Below are 19,739 nucleotides of genomic sequence, written 5' to 3' on the forward strand. Positions count from 1 at the left end.
CTTCTCTCTCTCTCTCTCTCTCTCTCTCTCTCTCTCTCTCTCTCTCTCTCTCTCTTCTCTTCTCTTCTCTTCTCTTTCTCCAGAGTTTCCATAACATTTTTAAAGGATTGTGTATCTTGTTATTACTCATTTGTAATTTATGTTACAGTAAGCCTATTTATTTTAACTTAATGGAACTTGAATTAAAATGAGCCTTGTTGTTTGAACCAGAGTCAATGTTGTGTGTGTCAAGAGCACACAGTTACAATATTCTTGGCAAAGTTCTTGAAAACAATTTAAGCCCTAGACAGAAAAAAAACTAAATATGTATATATAAAACTATATTTTGTAGTTTATTTGATTAGATAGATGTTTAATTATGTGTTACACGTATTTTGTACAGGATTTTTGCATATAAATTAATCTAGCTTATAGCAACATTGTCAGTGGAATGTTTCATCCAAACTTAAGTAGATGGAAAGTGAACAGCTGTTGCAAAGACCTTGTTTTGAGTCTGAGCCACAGAACAGCTTTGTGAATTTGGCTGCTGTGCTTACATTTGTTGAGATTCTACTTGTTCAGTATCAGTGTGTGTCACAAAATAGCAATAGTTCTCTAAATCAGGGAACTTGACTGGAAGAGCAAGTATTAACTTTACTGTACAGGATGCTTTTTTTTTCTTTCAATCTATTGTTCATCTACTATGCAGTGTACAAGTAATATGTTTGGTGGGTCATTATTATTTTCAGAGGCCTCAATTGGGTCTATACATAAGGAAAAGAAAAACTAACCTGTTTGCTGTACACTAAAATGGATCCACGGGGTTTCTTCTTATAGGAGAACCAACAAGAGTGTGGTTTTCACATGCGACCAAAAGTCTTGAGATCTGGAAAACAATTTTATAGCCCCATTGAGTTGCATTATAGATGAGTATATGGACCATATTGTTTTGTCTTGGTTCATGGCATAGAAAAGAAAACATATGAAGAGTGTGTACACGAGACCATGAATTCACCTTTATGCGTGTAGACACTCACACTGTCCTCTCTGTTCTTCTTTGTATGTCTCTCACAATTATTTTCTCCTCCTATCCAATCAAAACATTAAGTTGTGTGTCTCTTATAGTTATCACTCTGAAGCACTGAATAAAATATAATTCATGAAAGTTTGGTGAAATCGGCAAATTTCAAGCAGAATAAATTTAGTGTGGTTAACCTGTGCAAAGCATGGATCCGATGGTCCCCCCACTGTTGGTCGCACTGAGGAACTGTCACTGGTCATCAACCCTGGATATCTGTTCTTGGTCTGGTCACAGGCAGCATGTGCACTCCTACTTTGTACTCTCAAAGCTTAGGATGTTGAGAAATAACAAAATTATCTGGTTGGACTGACTGTAGTTGTAATGGCTAAAGAGACATCCCCAAATTACTTTTGCCTCCTCCATTTCTAATTAAAGAAATGAATAGAGCTACTGTAAAAGGAAGTTACCATTGAAACTCTATATTAGTTAGGAAGAATTAGAATAAGAAAGTAATGGGTCAAAGATTGAGGAAAAGAAATAGGGAGGTAAAGTAGGCAGGTAGGAAACAAGGAGAAAGGAATCCACTTCTGTAGAAGAAAACAGCCTCCAAGCTTCTTCTTTAAAATAATATCTTATTAATTCTTAAAAATATTAAAGATGTATTTTGATCATATTCATATTCCCAGCACTTCAGAGTATACCCTCGGTCCTAGCCACAATTTTATACCCTCCTTGAGTGGTGAATGGAACCGTAAGTTCGATTTACGTTGGCCAAATACTCGTAGTATTGGGAGCTATCCTAGAATGCAGTGCATAGCCGACCAATCAATGGCATCTTAGAGAAAACTAGTTGTGCTTCTTCCTGCAGCTAACTGTTAAAAAGCTCCTGAACTATAGATAGGGCCTGGTTTTCACATCACCACCTTTATGCTAAGATGTTTATCTGGCTTCAGCTTACACAGGCCTTGTACATGCTGCCATAACTGCTGTGAATTTGTATGAGCAATTGCCCTGTTCTGTCAGAGAATGCTGTTTCCTTGAAGTCATTCACTACTTCTGGTTTTCATAATGTTTATGCCTCATCTTCAACAATTATCCCTGCACTTTGGGGAAAGGAATATGATATAGATGCCCCATTTGGGGTTGAACATTCTATAGTTTCTTTCTCTATGTTTTGAAGAGCTGTGGGTCTCAGTGTTAGCTACCATCTACTGGGAATGGAGAGAAGCTTCTCTGATGAGGTTTGGGAGTTGCACTAACCTATCATTATAGATAGAGGTCACTAGGACTTGCTTTAATCCTATGTCTATAATTTTAGTGGATTCTACCATATGGCCCATGACCTATCCAGTCTCATGTTCTTAGCCCAGAGAATGGATCCAGGTATGGACCCACCTTATTAAACAGGTCTTAAATACAATCAGAAAGTGATTAGTCAGGCACCTTAAAGATGGTTAGTATTTATAATATACACAGAACTAAAAACACCAAGATAATGAAAAAAGGCATCTCAATTAAAAAAGGGAGCAAAGAACTAAATACAAAGCTCTCAAAAGACAAAATGAAAATAGCCAGGAAAATGCTTAAGAATATTCAGCATTTCTTTTTTCCTGTTTTGTTTTGTATTTCAAGACAGGGTTTCACTGTAGCTTTGGAGCCTGTCCTGGAACTCAGTTTGTAGGCTAGGCTGGCCTTGAACTGACAGAGATGAACCTGCCTCTGTCGCTCAAGTGTTGGGATTAAAGGTGTGTACCACCACACCCAACTCAGCACTTTTTTAATGTATGTGTATGTTTTATGAATTTTTTTACACTTTAAAGGGTCTTTAATGTCAGTTATCCATACCTGCTCCTCCTCCTCCACCACATCTCATTAGCTCTTCCTGTTGCATTAATCCCCCCTTTATATCACTCCATTCTATCTCCCCTCCCTTGAAAGCCCACTTTACTCCCCACAGTCTCTTCCTATTTTTATAACTGTCATGGGTATTCCAAATGAATAACACTCATCTGAAGGCTTGAAGCTAACAGCCACATGAGGGAGAAAAGAGATGATATTTGTTTTCTTATGTTTGGGTTACTTCAATCAGAATGATCATTTCCAGTTTCATGCATCCACCTACCAGTTTTAAAATTTTATTTTTCATAAGAGCAGAATAATGTTAACAGAGTGTTAAATATCTATTTGGGAGATATTGTGCAGAGCAGCAATGAACATGTAGAAGCCAACATCTCTATAGTAGGACATAAGTGCTTTGGGTAGATGCCCAAAAGTAGTATAGATGGACCATGTGGTAGATCTATTTCTAGCTTTGTGAGGCCTTTTAGAACTATACACATGTCCTAAAAAAATACGTGCACATACATAAAAGAATTTAAATGGAGTTACTATATGACAGGATAACATTGTCCTACCAGACATTGTAGGTTGGAAATAAAACCTCCAGGATGGGGACATCTTTTTGAGTTGATGGCCAGTGGGGTCCTACATACCCCTAATCACTACAGGATATTACCATTTCTCTTAGTTATCCCCCTGAACTCGATGGTAAGACTCTTTTGCTAAAGATACAATAGCTTGAATCATAAACCATGAAGAAATCAAGTTGGTACTGACTTGGACCATGCCCACTGGCTAGCTGTCATAGTTTTAGAAAGATGCTATGTAGGCAACCAGAAGAGGAAGCTAATCATCACTCTTACCTAGCTTAAAGCTCTGTGGGGTATAGTGATGCCTGGAAATGCCCTTTGACACAGCCGTGGCATGAATGCTACAAAGCATCCAGCCTGCTTCTTACAGAAACTCTATACTATGAGGTCTCTTGCCTCCTAAACCAATATTTCTCGACTGTATCATCTCTTTTTGGCAACCTCAGTTTTTAGTCAATTCCCTATATGCTAAAAGGGCACATGATAATAAGTTTTCTACATCTTCTATAACTTAATACTGCCTGATTTTGTTCTAATACAGTACAATCTCTGAAAAACATTGTGTCTACTTCAGTATCATAAATGTGTGAAAGACCACATTGGGACCTTGAAACTCCATGAACATACTGAATACATACATTGTAAATACTTGTCTAGAAGGAAGGAATAGCTTTTCAGAATTTTAGTCTCTAAGTCTTGAGAATGTAGAAAGATGAAACCCTTATACTGTCTGTGGTACTAAATGGAAACTTACAGCTATGTTTAATTTATCCAGCTCATTATTACAAAACCTTTTTACTCATTTCATTTTTAGTATATTCTTCTTGAAATATTTGCTCTGGTAAGCAGAAGCAAATATTAGGTTTTACACTCCATTTACTGGGATAACAGTGATGATCATCTGTCATCAGAAAGCCAAATATTCCCTGCTTATTCCCAGAGAAGAATTTGCTCTCCGGGTGTGCAATGTCCTCAGTAGGGTGCCGCACCCCACACTTCCTCAATTCACATTCCTTTAAACTTAGTAGAACACACATAAGCACAGCCCCATACCCAATACTTTGTTGGTAAAGCCAATTACATCCAGCGATTTTCTTCTCATGAGTGGAAAGTTTTCCTGCTCCATTTAACCATGTTATTATGCTAGACAAGAGTCCCATATTGCATGAAGCAACAGTGTTACTTACAAACAAGCTGTTTCTTTCCAACCAAGGTAGAATTAAAGCAAATGCTCATGGGAAAGAGCTATTGTTTTCTTAGAGGTGTGAAAATGAGGCCTGGAGCATATAGGATTTAATCCTGAACTACATCCTGGAATAGAACGGTGTTTTGTCCTCCAATAGGAAATTCCTTCTCCACTTGGTCGCTGAATCTCCCCATAGAAAATTTTTCTGAATAAATAACCAAGAAAAAAAGTAAAAAGCTAAGTCAATAGGAAATCTCACAGAATGACCGAGTCTCAAGAAATTTACTTTTTTTCCTAGAAAAAAAAGGCATACAACATTCACATCTTATAGGGACAGTATAATGCACCAAGTAATTACAATATTCATATCCAAGTGAACTGAAGGTGTCTTACTCCTCCCTGTGGAAAGCCCCTTTTTTCTCTAGCCAATATAATGATTTCAAGGGAGTTAATAAATCATGGGAGTAAATTAGATGTTCTATTGACTTATGCAAGGCTTAATAAAATGATGAAAATGAATGTTTTCCCCTAAATTAACTTAAAGTCCCAAAGATGAAATTTATAAATGGGTTTTAGAAAGCTCAAATTATGAAAAATTAATTACATATAGCACATATTTTTCCACAAATATTATGTCTTCTTGAACTATTCAGTGAAAGCTAATGGTTGGGTCTGGGGATTCCAGAAAGGGACAACTGTCACCTTTCTAGAATCCTTCAGTTCTAGTACTCATGATTTTTTAAAAGATTTTTTACTACACTTAAAAATGATTAAAAATGGTTTTCCTTGGTCTTTTGGCTGTTGAAATGTTAACCAGGCAAGTATTTGCGCTAACAGAAAACTACAAGGATTCTATCAGGAAATTTCTAGCATGACCATTCTAATGTAAAAAAATGTGTAATAATGTAAAAACAATATTGTACTAGGTTACTGTATTAAAATGCAGCATTTGCCTTGATTCAGTAATGGAACTTGAAAAAAATGATCAAGCTTCACTCCTAGAAAGGTTCAGGCAAGGACATAAAATTTGGGTATATTGAATATTTAGTATGCAACTCTGGGTTCAGTGTATCATCCCCACATTCCCGTGCTAAAGTCCTAATTCCCATTAGCTCACACTATACCTATGTTCCAAATTGGGATCTCAAATGGCTACCTTCTGTATATATTTATTAATAGAAAACACTAAATAATTCTGTTTTCTTTGAGATATTAATAAATATCAGTTGCAGCCTTTTTAGCCTCTTACTGATGTCTTGCTAATTTGAACAAGCAGGCTACGTGAAATGTTGGGAGCCAAAACCATGGTGTATAGATTCGTCCCCCATTACTTATAATAATGCCAAATGCTATTGTCCAGGCAGATAAGTATTATTTTATATATGAAAAGACATTAGAGTAGCACATTACTCAGAAGAACAGGGGCATAAATGTTTTCTAAATTTCAGTCCCTCCAGAGCATCATGTAATGAGCTCTTCTAAGCCAATGCTGAGCTGCAATGTAAAATCCTGTTTAATGAGCCATAGCAAGCTCTGCGTAGCCCCTGTGGGACAACTCGAAGGGATCCAGGCTCTTCCTCCTCCATCCTTTGCCTTCCTGGGAAGTACCTTCTGGTCAAGGTCTGCCAGGAAAAGACACACAGAGAGCCCAGGTCAGGGAAGCTGGGGCTTCGCTTGTCAGTACAAAGTGAACAGCAGAATACAAATCATCAGCCTTGTTCTAGTGATGCCTTTGTTTACAGTGCCAGGATAGAATATTTAAGGGCCTGCCACATTTACATTGAATATGTCACTCCCAGATCTATTTTTGATACCTGTCCTATAAAACGATCTTGTGTTCTAGAGGAAAAATATATTTTACAAGGTTAACGTCAATGTCAGAAAAATGCAAGCATCAAGCATACGTTAGAAGAAATGAAGTTTGCTTAATGAGGAAGGAGTAATAACATTTATCCATACAAGCTTACTTGATTACATAGGCAAAAGTAGACCTTCTCAGGTAGTCCTGATTGAATTTACATGTAAATTTTGCAGCTAACCTTTATTTTTGTTTTGACTAATAATGTTTCTCAGCTTAGCTCATGGTCTATGCAAAGTGCCTTTCAAATGGAAGGATGTCTTTGTTGGTTGTAGTCAGAGCTACAGAATGACAGTAACTGCAGAGATGGATAGAAACTGTCTAGTTTGGCACTGATCCTTCTGTTTGGGATCAGCTATGGACTGAGAAGATGACAGGGAAATCTGTGTTTGATTTCATAGAACGTATCCTATTCTATCAAGCCTACATTACTGGGAAAATAACCCATGAATTTATATTTATCTCAAGGTAGCTCTTGATGGGCCAAGGTTCATATAAAGGTTACTCCTACAGAAATGTCTGTTGTCTCTAGTCTGCGCTCTGGCGATTGCTGCTTCTTCCAAATATTGCCCTCTAGAACAATAAAATGGTTTTAAAATAGTACATAAAAGACGATTCGATAAACCACCCTCTATGCTGAAATGATTATGTGTCTCTTCTCTTCCAGCTACCAGCTGTAGGAGGACAATTGACATTTACCATCTCATATGACCTCGAAGAAGCGGAAGAGGATGCAGAAAAAATTGTTCAGCTGATGACTATCTTAGAGGTGAGATAATAAACATGTCACTGTGCAACCACATGATATCACCATGTCACCTGAGGCCACTCACACTGCTTTTAATTGATTGACAGATGCTGATTTACATACTATGAAAGACAATACATCTCAGCAGTTTTATGCCATGCCCACGTTTCAATTTGATACATGCCAAGAAAATCCAGAATGGGTTCTGATGACAAAGTAAACCACTTAGACACATTTTGAAACTTAAATTTAAAATACGACCATATTTCTGCACTTATAAGGTTACAGGATCCATGTGTTTAGGTCAATACTGATTTATGTAATTCATTATATTATAGATTTTTGGTTTTCTGTTTTGTTTACATATTCAAAGGGAAAGGGGCCAAGTAATTTGTTGAGCTGTTGGTAACTCTTGACGTGAAGATCTTACTATAGGAAGAAAATATACAAGAGAAACTGCCTCTGGGAACTGGAAGGCTATGTATGATTCCAAATGATGGGTGCAGTAATATTCTTAGAGCCCTGTCTTACTTTCTCGTACTGCCATGACGGATACTCCCCAAGTATTTCCATACATACCCCTAGGTGCACACCTGTATATGTGTTAGTGGTTCCAAACAGAAGATGCTGATTGAGCTGTAGGCTCTGTTACTGCCCCAAGACTTCCTTGCTTAGGGGTCAGTGGCAGAATGACAAGATTACTCATGCAGAATGAATTTCCTCCAGAATCAAATGAAGTGGTTTAGACTTCACATAAACATAAAACTGCATGTGTATCTTGGGATTCCTTGAAGATAAAAGGAGCTCTCTTAAGCATGAAGGTTGAAAGATGATGTACCATTAGAACATTAAATAAGAAGGATGACTTGAATGTCCTAAGTAAACTGCAATGATTCTTATGACGGTCTTTTCCTATTTTGAACATCAGTGTGCAGATCTTTCCTTATATGGAAGTCAGAAATAGTTTAGCTTATATATTAATGAAATGTCCTTGCCTGATACACTGCAGTTCTTATCTCTGCCATAAACACATGATATTTTCATGCTTGGATGAAATCAAATTGTTTGCAACAGCATATATATGTGATACCTATTATTTTAATTAATGGAGAAGGCAAGTTCATGCAAAACTCACAGTGGTAGACTTTGTAGTATATGAGATGAAGGTTGTTCTTTACATTTCTTTGTCTTTGATTCATGTACACCAGAAAAATCCTAAATCATGGGGAAGACAACCTTAAGTTAAAACCCTCCTGAAAATGAACTGGAGTAGAGAATCCAAATTCAGATAACCTTTAGAAATTTTGTATCTTTCATGCAATTTTACCTATACATCCTTTCTTTTCCCCCTCCCCGCACCCCTGCTTTAGGGAAATAACTTGAGAATCAGCACAGCCTTTAAGGAGGTGTATTTAGATCCAACCGAAGAACACACCGAGGAGTTACAACTCAAAGAAGACTCCTTTACCATACATGGAACAAACTTACCAGTCAGTAGAAAAGATTTTATGACTGTGCTTGCAAATTTGGAGAGCATCCTCATGCAAATCACATACAATTTAGGGATGGATGCCATCTTCAGGTAAGATCTAGAATTCCATCTCGCAGTGTTCACATGTGTATCTGGGGCAAACAAAAGTGTGCCAGAAAAGTACATTTGAAACGGTCTAGTTTTGTGCCTTTAAGTTAAAGATAAGCATAGGTTTTTGTTTCTGGAAGGTAATCACATGAAACCTTTAAAATTTAAATATTGGACTTTTAACACTGCTGAATCCCCTGTAGTTTTGATAGAGCATGTGATAATGACTTTCTATTGAGAAACAAAAAGACAGTGTCATTTATGGCAGTTCAGATAGTGAAATACTGAAGATAGAAGATTACAAGCTACTCATATTTAAAAACTGGTTTATAAAATATTTTCTTCTGTTCATCAATTAACTGCTATCTAGATTATATTAAGAAATACAGGCTTATTCATTTACATAATTAGACACCCCCTTATACAACACTGTGACACTATTATAAACACATGGTTTAAAGGAAAGAGTGGGAGATTTTGGAGGTCAAATAAGCTCTGTTGATCTTGGCAAGTGATTGGTGTTTGCGGCATCTTGATGTTTAAGTATAATATGCCCATAATAGTATTTTTCTCATCCAATTTTAACCAAAGCTGTAGTTAAAATGATAAACTGCTTTAATGTGGATACATTCAAAGGCTAGTTCCTTCTTTTTCTCTATATATTATGGATAAAGAGAAAACCCTGACTTGAGCCAAATTTGATCACAGAAGTCTAATGAGAAGCTCCTAAGTGTATTATTTTAGAAACAATGACATTTTGTCTGATAAAATTATTATTTCAGATATATTGGAATATGCTTTTCCTCCTTTTTTTAAAAATCCAGATGGTAGCACAAGATATTATTGCACATTGATTCTCAAGGAGATTAAGTTAGAAGATCAGGTTTGATGCCACAGTGACAACTGGTATGACTTTATTCAGAGCAATATATCCTGCTCCGGATTCTTCAGTTGTAGATTGTAACCCTGTTATTTGCTTGTGCTGCCGAGTTTGTCTTTCGCTTGTAATATTTCAGCAAAGTACAATCATCATTACCATTTCCCAAAGGAGGGAGCTGCAGGTTCATAAACAAAACCGTTGCCAAACAATATGCCTCTTTTGCATAGGCAATTCTGCTAGAAGCTGGGTTAAAGTGCTATAAAGGCGAGATGCAGCACTTAGGAATTAATTATGTTTTTTTGTCTCCCGTTTAGTAAATAGAGATTGTCATGATGTTTAAACAGTATAAAGAAATGAGTCCTCCAGCTTTGAAAGTGAATGACAACCAAATTGACGAAAAGTAGCTGGAGGGCTTATTTCTAGTTAGTTCGAAGACACCATCCTGATTTATGCCAGCCAGTTTCAAAGTCTACCCATCTTAAAGTCATTGGTTTCATTTAAATCTGTCTGGCGTTTTCTCTGAACTTATGAACGTGGTCATGAAGTGTGACTATGTGAGCTGACTTAGAAGCTCTCCAAGAGGGTGTCTGCTCTTTGCCAACCTTATTAATGAAACATTGTGGACCAAGAAGTGGGGCCAATGTCAGATATAAGCTCCAACCTATTCTAGGAGAGCCAAAAGTCACCATGAATCCTGAATCAGCTAGCTTGAGATATTTTGTTTATCTCTGATCAACCAGTAAATTGAGTCTTATTTGTAAAACATTGCTTGAATTGATTTTGACTTCTCTTGCACAGTAGGCTCCTGAGTTGGTAGACTGCCTGTGTGCAAGCACAAGGAAATTGGAGCCTTGCAATAACACTTCATATTTAGACTCACTGAAGGGTAGTTATCTCAGCAAAATGGGCTTAGGTTTGCCCGGTTGCAAGGTTAGGTGGAATTGGATAGAAAACTGAGCTGTAGGTCAAGGATTTTGACTTCCGTTTCCAACACAGCTATTTAATAGTTGTAAACATGAATATGGCTTTGACCTCTTTGTACCTCAGTCACTTCATTTCTGAAATAAGGAAGACAATTGCCTCGCCAACTTCAAAAGGTCACTTTGGGAATGGAATTAGAGAATTGCTGAAACCTTTTTTTCTAACAGAAAATCACCTCACAAATATGAAGTATTTACATCTGACTTGTCTTCTCATTCCATGTGGTTATACTGTCTCTAAACATCATTTAGGCTTGGAGACATCTAGAGTATGTTATACTCTGCTATTTCCACAACTGGGAGAATGCTTTCTGCCATGCTTAACCGGAATTTCAAAAGACTCACTAAGTATAGCCAATTGATATCCTAATTATGATTGTATTTAGTATAATGAGAAGAAAAATGTAACTATGCATCACTTTTTTAAAGAAGCTAACATAAGGGCATGGAACAGTAGGTAAAGGGCGTGGCACAAAAGCTATCAGGACCACGGTTTGGATACCTAACATCCACATAAATGCCAGGTGGACTGGGTGAGTTTCCTTAAGAGGCAGAGCTGGAATGGTCCTTAAAACAAGCGAGATTAGCAAAATTGATGGCATGGAGGTTTAATTGAGAGACCTTGACTCAGTATATGAAGTGTATATATGCCCAGGAAGACATCTAATATCGGCTTTTGATTACACATGTGTACTCATTCACACATATATTCATATGTACATCCACACGCCCCATGAGTAAAGAAAAATGTAAGACAAATCAGGCTACTTCCATATTATATATGTATATAATAAATTCTTTGAATCTTGGCTTTAGTAATATCCTTGACCATTAACTTATGCAAAAATATTTCCTAGGTACCTATAAGACACAGAACTCTTCACCAATTGTCTTCTTTTTGGTTCTATGATAGATGTTGTTAGAGTTCGCCGAATTCTACTTCTTTGGGTTTATCAAATTTCCTTGACTCCTGAGAGTAGATGAAGTGGTTTGTCAATGTAATGTGAACCAAAGTAATGACCATCTTTCTGGAAAAGGAACATTAAACTGCCAGTGTGAGACTTCCTAGAGTTTATTCAGCAACCAGAAGATAAACAACCTGGAATTCTGACTTCACATGGGGGTCAGCACTCTGTCTATTTTGATCTTCTAGTTACTGAAAAAAAAAAAGGTAGACATTTAGAAATCCTCTTACAGACCTGGGTCAGCTACCAGAGTGTAGAGTTGTTGCTAGGACAGAATCAAGGCTATTGCGACTTTATCAAGATAGACTTCATATGCATTCATTATATGCAAACAAATACAGAATTTTCAAAAACATTTTTAAATGCCTATTAATTTCATTATACTATTGTTTAGATTTTTCTGTTGAGACTTCTCTGTTTAGGTCTGTACTCCATATTTGAATTGGATTATTTGTTATTCTGATGACCAATTTCTTGAGTTCTTTGTATATTTTGAGGATCAGACCTCTGTCTGATGTGGGGTTAGTAAAGATCTTTTCCCATTCTGTAGGCTGTTGTTTTGTATTGCTGACCATGTCCTTTGCTTTACAGAAGCTTTTCAATTTCAGGAGATCTCATTTTTCTCTCAGTGTCTGTGTTGCTGGGGTTATATTTAGGAAGTGGTCTCCTGTACCAATGAGTTCAAGTGTACTTCCCACTTTCTCTTTTATAAGGTTCAGTGTGGCTTGCTATATGTTGAGTCTTTGATCCACTTGGACTTGAGTTTTGTGCATAGTGATAGATATGTGTATATTTTCATTCTTCTACATGTTGATATCCAGTTCAGCACCATTTGTTAAAGATGCTTTCTTTTTTCCATTTGATATGTTTTTCTTCTTTGTCAAAAATCAGGTGTTTGAAGGTGTGTGGATTAATACCCGGGTCTTCGATTCAGTTCCATTGGTCTTCCTGTCTGTTCTTATGCCATACCAACCTGTTTTTAGTACTGCAGCTCAGTAGTAGAGTTTGAAGTCAGGGATTATGATGCCTCCAGAAGTCCTTTTATTGGACAGGATTGTTTTAGCTATCCTGGGTTTTTTTGCTTTTCCATATGAAGTTGAGTACCAATCCTTTAAGGTCTGTGAAGAATTTTGCTGGGCATTGCATTGAACCTGTAGATTGCTTTTGGTAATATTGTCATTTTTACTATGTTAACTCTGCCTACCCAAGAGCATGGGAGATTTTTCCACTTTCTGGTGTCTTCTTCGAATTCTTTCTTCAAAGATTTAAAGTTTTTGTCTTCCACTTGTTTGGTTAGAGTTACTCCGCGATTTTGCCTGAAAGACACTTAAGGAAATGTCCAACATCCTTAGCCATCAGAGAAATGCAAATCAAAACAACTCTGAGATTCCATCTTATACCTGTAAGAATGGCCAAGATCAAAAACACTTATGACAACTTATACTGGAGAAGTTGTGGGGTAAAGGGAACACTTCTGCATTGCTGGTGGGAATGCAAGCTGGTACAGCCCCTTTGGATGTCAGTGTGGCGATTTCTCAGAAAATCAGGAAACAATCTTCCTCAAGACCCAGTAATACCACTTTTGGGTATATATCCAAAGGATGCTCAATCATACCACAAGGACATGTGCTCAACTAACTATGTTCATAGCAGCATTGTTTGTCATAGTCAGAACCTGGAAACAACCTAAATGCCCCTCGACCAAAGAATGGATAAGGAAAATGTGGTACATTTATACAACAGAGTACTACACAGCAGTAAAAAATAACAACATCTTGAATTTTGCAGGAAAATGGATGGAGCTAGAAAACATCATCTTGAGTGAGGTAACCCAGACCTAGAAAGACAATTATCACATGTACTCATTCATAAGTGGTTTTTAAACATAAAGCAATGAAAACCAACCTACAAATCAAAATCCCAGAGAATTTAGACAGCAATGAGGACACTAAGAGAGACATACATAGATCTAATCTACATGAGAAGTATAAAAAATACAAGACCTCCTAATCTTGGGGGTCTTGAGGTAGGGCTGAAGGGGAGGGGAAAGGTAAGGAGGGGAGCAGAGAAAAATGTAGAGCTCAATAAAAATCAATAAAAAAAGGGTTAAGCTATTTTTATGTGAATTTTCTCATGAATTTAGGAGTTTTATATTTAATAGAGTTTGAAAGAATTTATACTATTAATTATCTAGAAAAAATCACACAAACAAAACCATCGATGCTAATAAAAGACATGAAGTTGAAGAATACAGACTTCCTATCTATATTTCAAATAAGCCACCCAGGTGATCGTATTTTTAAAAAATATGATAACAAAGATGCTAGTACTTAAAAGGACTTAAATAACTTAATTTTGCTTTCTCTTGGTGAGAGATGGAGTCAGGATTTAAGCCCACAGGCATTTCTTCCTATAGTCTTGAAGCATTCCTTCAGGTTCATCTATATTGGACTCATTCAGTCTGCAAACACATACTGAGTGTCTTGCATGTATATTGTCTAAATCTCAGTTCTCTGCCATATAATCTGGCTGAAACAATATCTGAATTTCCAGACTGAAGACTAGGTTAGGGAAAAATGACTATAGAACATGTGATTTACTGGTATATGTTGGAATGCAATGTGCGACACTGAAAGCATAATCCGGAATGAAAGCAAGTTGCATGTATTTATAATCATATAAAGGATAATCCAGTAAGAGTAAATACTTCATGCATGTGGATGACCAAGGAAATTGAGGTTTAATCTTGTACTGGCATTTTATGTTTTAGAAATGCCTGTAGTGACATCATATCCTCACATTTATTTTCCCTACTTGACATGGATCAAAATGTTTGGAGAAGGACTGAGGAGGTAGCTTACTTAGTAAGCGCACTGCTTGACAAAAAAACATGAGTACTAGAGTTTAGGTATCCAGCTCCCAATCAAAATGCCAGAAAGGGCAACTCTCACTTTTAACCTCAGCTCCCAGGAAGCAGAGACAGGTGAGAACCTTAGCATACTGGACAACAAGCCTAGCAAAATTGATGAACTCCAGATTTAGTGATTGAGAAATCATGCTTTAAAAAATAAGGTGGGGAAAAATGAATTTAAATTGAATTGAAATGAGGTGGGGAAAAATTGAATTGAAAGATACCTAGCATTAACCCCAAGCCTCACACGTTCACGTGTGTGCATATAGCACACACAGACGACATACACATACATCCCTCAGACATACATTTTACTTACCCCATACATACACATAGCCCACAAATATACACACTCACATGTAACACACATATACTCCCCACACATATATACACATATACACCACACACATACTACATGCACATACATCACACATACACACACTACATACCAATACATCACACACACTCTACATACATATACACACATACCACATACCAAATACACACACATACCCCACAAACAGGCACATCTTCATATAACACACACATATCCCCTACACATACATATATATATATATATACACTGTACACACCATGCACTCATACCACACACACAAAGATACACACACACCACATACATACCACATACTAACACATGCCCTAAATACACACATACATGCTTGAAATAAAGGAATTCTTCTTCCCCAGGAACTCTTCAGATATCACCCAGATCACTAAATCATTCTCTCACCTCATTAGCACTGAGGTAGAAATGATGGGTTACCACTAAGGAGACTGTTTTAGTAATCCACACGGCAGAGGCTAGGGACTTGTTCTGGGAACTGAACCTGGCCTCCCCTGTTAGTCTGACCTTGCACCACTGAGCTGTAGCTCCTGCTCTCTTCTAATTCTTTATTCTGAATCATACTCTTGTTGCGTTGTCCTGGCTGGTTTTGCATTCCTTCTGCAGCTGCAACAGGCCTTGAACTTGCTTTATTCCTGCCTCTCAGCCTTCCAAGTGCTGGGATCCAAAAACTACACTGCCAGACCCAGTTAAGAAAGGATGCTGAATCACTCCCATAGGTTTTAACAAATGTAAAACAGAATAAAATATTTTACAAGCAATACAAATCTTTCTGTGGTGATTAACCCCACATAACATTTTTTTTAAGTTTGAATAAAACGAAAGTCTTTGATTAAGAAAAATGTGTAAAGAAAAAGGTGGGTTATTTAACTGAATTTTAAGAGCACAGGGGTTTTGTTGTTTCAAAATGCATCATTTTGCTTTGGTGGTTTTAGTGTACCATGACATAGCCAGCTTTGTTGAAAAAATGAAACCAAACATTAATAAATGAACAGGACAGTGTCTGATGTGACTCTAGTATTTTCCATAGTAACTCTTGTAGTTATGTCTCTTCTCTTCATCCATCACCTTATCTGTATTTTCAAGTCACAGGAAGGAGACTCAGTTAAAGCATTTGACCTTTCGACAAACCTTTGAGAGTTTATGCATTTCAGCATTCAGTACTTTGTTGCTGCCAATACTTTGTATTTAAATGAATGCAGCATGGTATCAAGGAAAGCAAATGACCATATTGAAGGGGGAAAAATAGCGCCTTCTTCATGGGTAACACTTAAAACTGTTAAACGCATTAAAATCCCATTTAACAAACAGCAGAACTTAATGAACATTGGGATTGCTCAGTGAATACTAATGTGGAATATTACAGGGAAAGATGCTTTAGTGCTGAAATTTCTCACAGCTCAAAATGGTTACACAGATTAAGAAGAACATCTGCTGTTCAAAAGACAAAGGAGACTTGGCAGTTCACTGAAAGTATTTCTGGTTTTGTATCTCGATTTTTAAATTGTTTCCTGAAGTACTCAGACGATCACTCTTCCACAATGTCCCTTTTTGGGGTTTTACATTTGATAATGAAATTTTTATAATGAAAGTCCTGAAACATATCTGTCTTTATCAATCAAGCTGCTAGTTAGTAAGCTGTGACTCTTTTATATGGTAATCAACTAATTTATCAACAGTGAAACCATTTGATTCTTAATGATCAGAATTATAGGCTTATTATTTGATAGTACATTAATTCTAGGCAGCTGGATGCCATGATATATGTAGGACATTCCTGGCTTATGGTTTTAAGTCCTATAACTTTTCCCCTTTGTTTTCTATGTCAGAGAGAACACACAATTAAATCTTTACTTACTGCATTTCATTTCTCTGATATGTGGATGGTAGATTTTACTGGACTTGTTGTGACAAGATGTGATAATTTCATGTCTACTATAACTGTTTTTCGTTAATTAATAACTTATGTGTATTTTAATTAACCCTGAATATGTCTCTCTATTTACCCATCATACTTCACCCATCCATTTACTCATCAAAAGTCTGTGGCACAAAAATTGACACAGTCCTGCTACCTATGTATAGCACATGGTATGGTTTATGTTATCGAGGAATAATGTATGTTTGTATAAGCCTAAGTAAACACTACCTTTAGTTGTGTGCCCTTTGTGTTAAGAAAACTTGGCTGACTTAGACACTCTCCAAAGTTTATAACCATGGAAAATGGAAAACAGGTACAAAAATACATACTTATAAATATTCATAGCATTCAAACGGCAGAGAAACTCGAATATTCATCAACAAATGAGTAGAAAACAAAGTTTGGTATACAGTGAACATTACATAAAAAATATAAAATTGTATTGCTGGGTACAGCAGTGAGGCTAGACTTTAGAAACATACTAAATGAGAGAAAGCAGACACTAAAATCATGCATTACTGAGTCTACCATTAGGAACTCTTTAAAATAAATAAGTATGAGAGAGCAGAATGAAGCAAGAGGGGAACCTTGACTGGGCAACCGGGACAGGTGTAGTTCAGGGCTGATAAAGTGCCTTGGATCTAGAGCAGCTGTTTTCAACCTTTGGGTGGTGACCCTTTTGGGGGTGGGACAACCCTTTCACAAGGGTCACCTAGGACCATCTGCTTATCAGATATTTACATTACTATTTGTAACAGTAAAAAATATGGTTATGAAGTGGCAACAAAAATAATCTTATGGTTGGGGGTCATCCCAACATGAGGAAAGGTCAAAGCATTATAAAGGTTGAGAACTACTGATCTAGATAAAGGTGGCTGTTGCATGGTATTGTGAATAACCTAAATGACAAAACTGCTCCCTCTAAAATGTGAGAGTAGCTCAGACATACAGCCAGATAGACAGATGATAGAGACAGAGAAACAGAGAGACAGAGAGAGTCAGTTTTCTTCAGAGATGGAGCCCCTTAGAAACTACGTGTGCTCTGGTGGAAGGATCTATACTCGTGCATGTAAAGGCAGCACTAAGTGAACTTAGGATTGTTCTGATAGTTTTGATTTTGGTTTTTAAGAAGAATAAAGTAATGGGGAAAATAAAAGAGGAATTGAAGAGAAGGGAATGGGAGTGGATTTGATCAAAATGCATTATACATGTGTATGGGATTCTCAACTAACACATGTTATATAGCTGAGCTTGAACTTCTGTTTGTTTTGTGAGTTTGCCACTGAGATAACAAATAATTTAGTGTGACCTTCATACTACTACTACTAATAGTGGATAAAAGAGTGAATACTTGTGAGCTATTATTTATGAACAATTTATATTTGGTATAGTTTTTTTGTATATAGATAGAAGTTCAAATTATATTTGTTATTTCTGTTTATATTTGTACACCTATACCAAGTTAATTTGTCAGATTGTATACATGCATGTTTCTACCTCTGTTTAAAACATTTTGTATATTGAAACAATTTTTAGGATATATTTTTATTACATTATATATTCCTACCTCTGATCAAGATACTTATATATTGTTTACATTTTGAGGTCATTTCCCTCATTTACTGCACAGTTATTTACAGATTATTTAATATTCTAATAGAAAGTCTCTAAGTTATACAGGTATTAGTATTATAGGTCAATAATTATTCATGTTATACATATAGTCAGATTAATTGGGTTCTTTAGTTATATAGAGATTGTATTTTGGCTAGATAGGCAATCTTCAACCACTTCAAGGATCTGTAGAACTTACAGTTTTGGTGACATGAGACACAATTGTTCCTGATAGCACCAATATATTCCCGAGAAAATGTTGAGCACCAAGGACACTCCACACAGAGTTTGTTTTCTTTTTGCCACAATAGGCCTTCAGGCAAGAAACTACCCATGCCTTGACCACTGACAAAGTATATGGTGTCCAGACTAAATAAGCAGAACACACACACACAGAGACACACACAAAATACTGCCAAACCTTGCCAAGACAGGATAAGACAGTTCTAAAAATTTTCAAGCCTCTAAAAATGATCTGTCAGTTATGTTAGGCCTTAGTCAAAGTTGGTTGCTTCAACATTGCAAATGAGACTTTGGGCGATTGCTCAGGAAGCCAATTGTCTTTGTCATATACTGCTTACTTTGGAAGATGCTTGATTGCACTTCCTGCCTAACTTGTTTGTTGTTGGGGTTTCTGTCCCACCTGGTACCCCCAGCTGTTTAGTACCAGAGAAAAATCACACAGAGATCTCTATAAGTTATAAAGCTTATAGAGGTCCATTAGCTCTAGCCTCTCACTGGCTATCTCTCCTATCTTAATAAACCCATTTTTCTGATTTATGTTAGCCACGTGGCTCAGTACCTTTTTTTCACAGGGGCAGCTCACATCCTGCTGCTTCTATGGTCTGGGTAGGAGTGGGAAGAATCAACTTTCTCCTTCCCAGAATTCTCCTGTTCTCATTACATCATTTCTACTTCCTGTCTGGTTTTCCCACCTATATTTCTTGCCTGGCCAATCAGCGTTTATTTACAACATGATTGACAGAATACAGACAATTCTCCTGCACACCTACTCAAGTAATATTCTCTCCCTTCTTATGCCTTTGATGGAGTTAAAGATTAGATAGTAATGTTATCTTCCTATTATGATTTAGCCAAGCCATTTCTGATGCAAGACTTTGACTCTTTAAAAGAAAATGTTTATAAATATTTAATATGTGTTTCTTGCTTAATATTATTTGTGTTGGTTGTAATTTTATATTTGATATTTGTTCCTATAGTACATAGTTTTGTATTGGGTTTGAAACGCTCTTATTTAGACAAAAAAGGGAAGGTGATGAGGAATTTCTGCCAACCTATGTACT

General features: G+C 36.7%; 1 protein-coding gene across 1 annotated transcript in view; it reads left to right on the forward strand.

Moving 5' to 3' along the window:
- The window catches only part of Lama2 (laminin subunit alpha 2), a 586,091-nt gene that overhangs the window by 317,923 nt on the left and 248,429 nt on the right, over window positions 1–19,739 (forward strand). Inside the window, exons 13-14 of the mRNA XM_050138074.1 lie at window positions 7,141–7,242; window positions 8,592–8,803. Of these exons, the coding sequence (XP_049994031.1) occupies window positions 7,141–7,242; window positions 8,592–8,803 (314 nt within the window). The remainder of the gene's footprint in view (window positions 1–7,140; window positions 7,243–8,591; window positions 8,804–19,739) is intronic.

Source organism: Alexandromys fortis, unplaced genomic scaffold, assembly GCF_014885135.2.
Source record: "Alexandromys fortis isolate MF-2015 unplaced genomic scaffold, M_Fortis_MF-2015_v1.1 scaffold_14, whole genome shotgun sequence".
Lineage (NCBI taxonomy): Eukaryota > Metazoa > Chordata > Mammalia > Rodentia > Cricetidae > Alexandromys > Alexandromys fortis.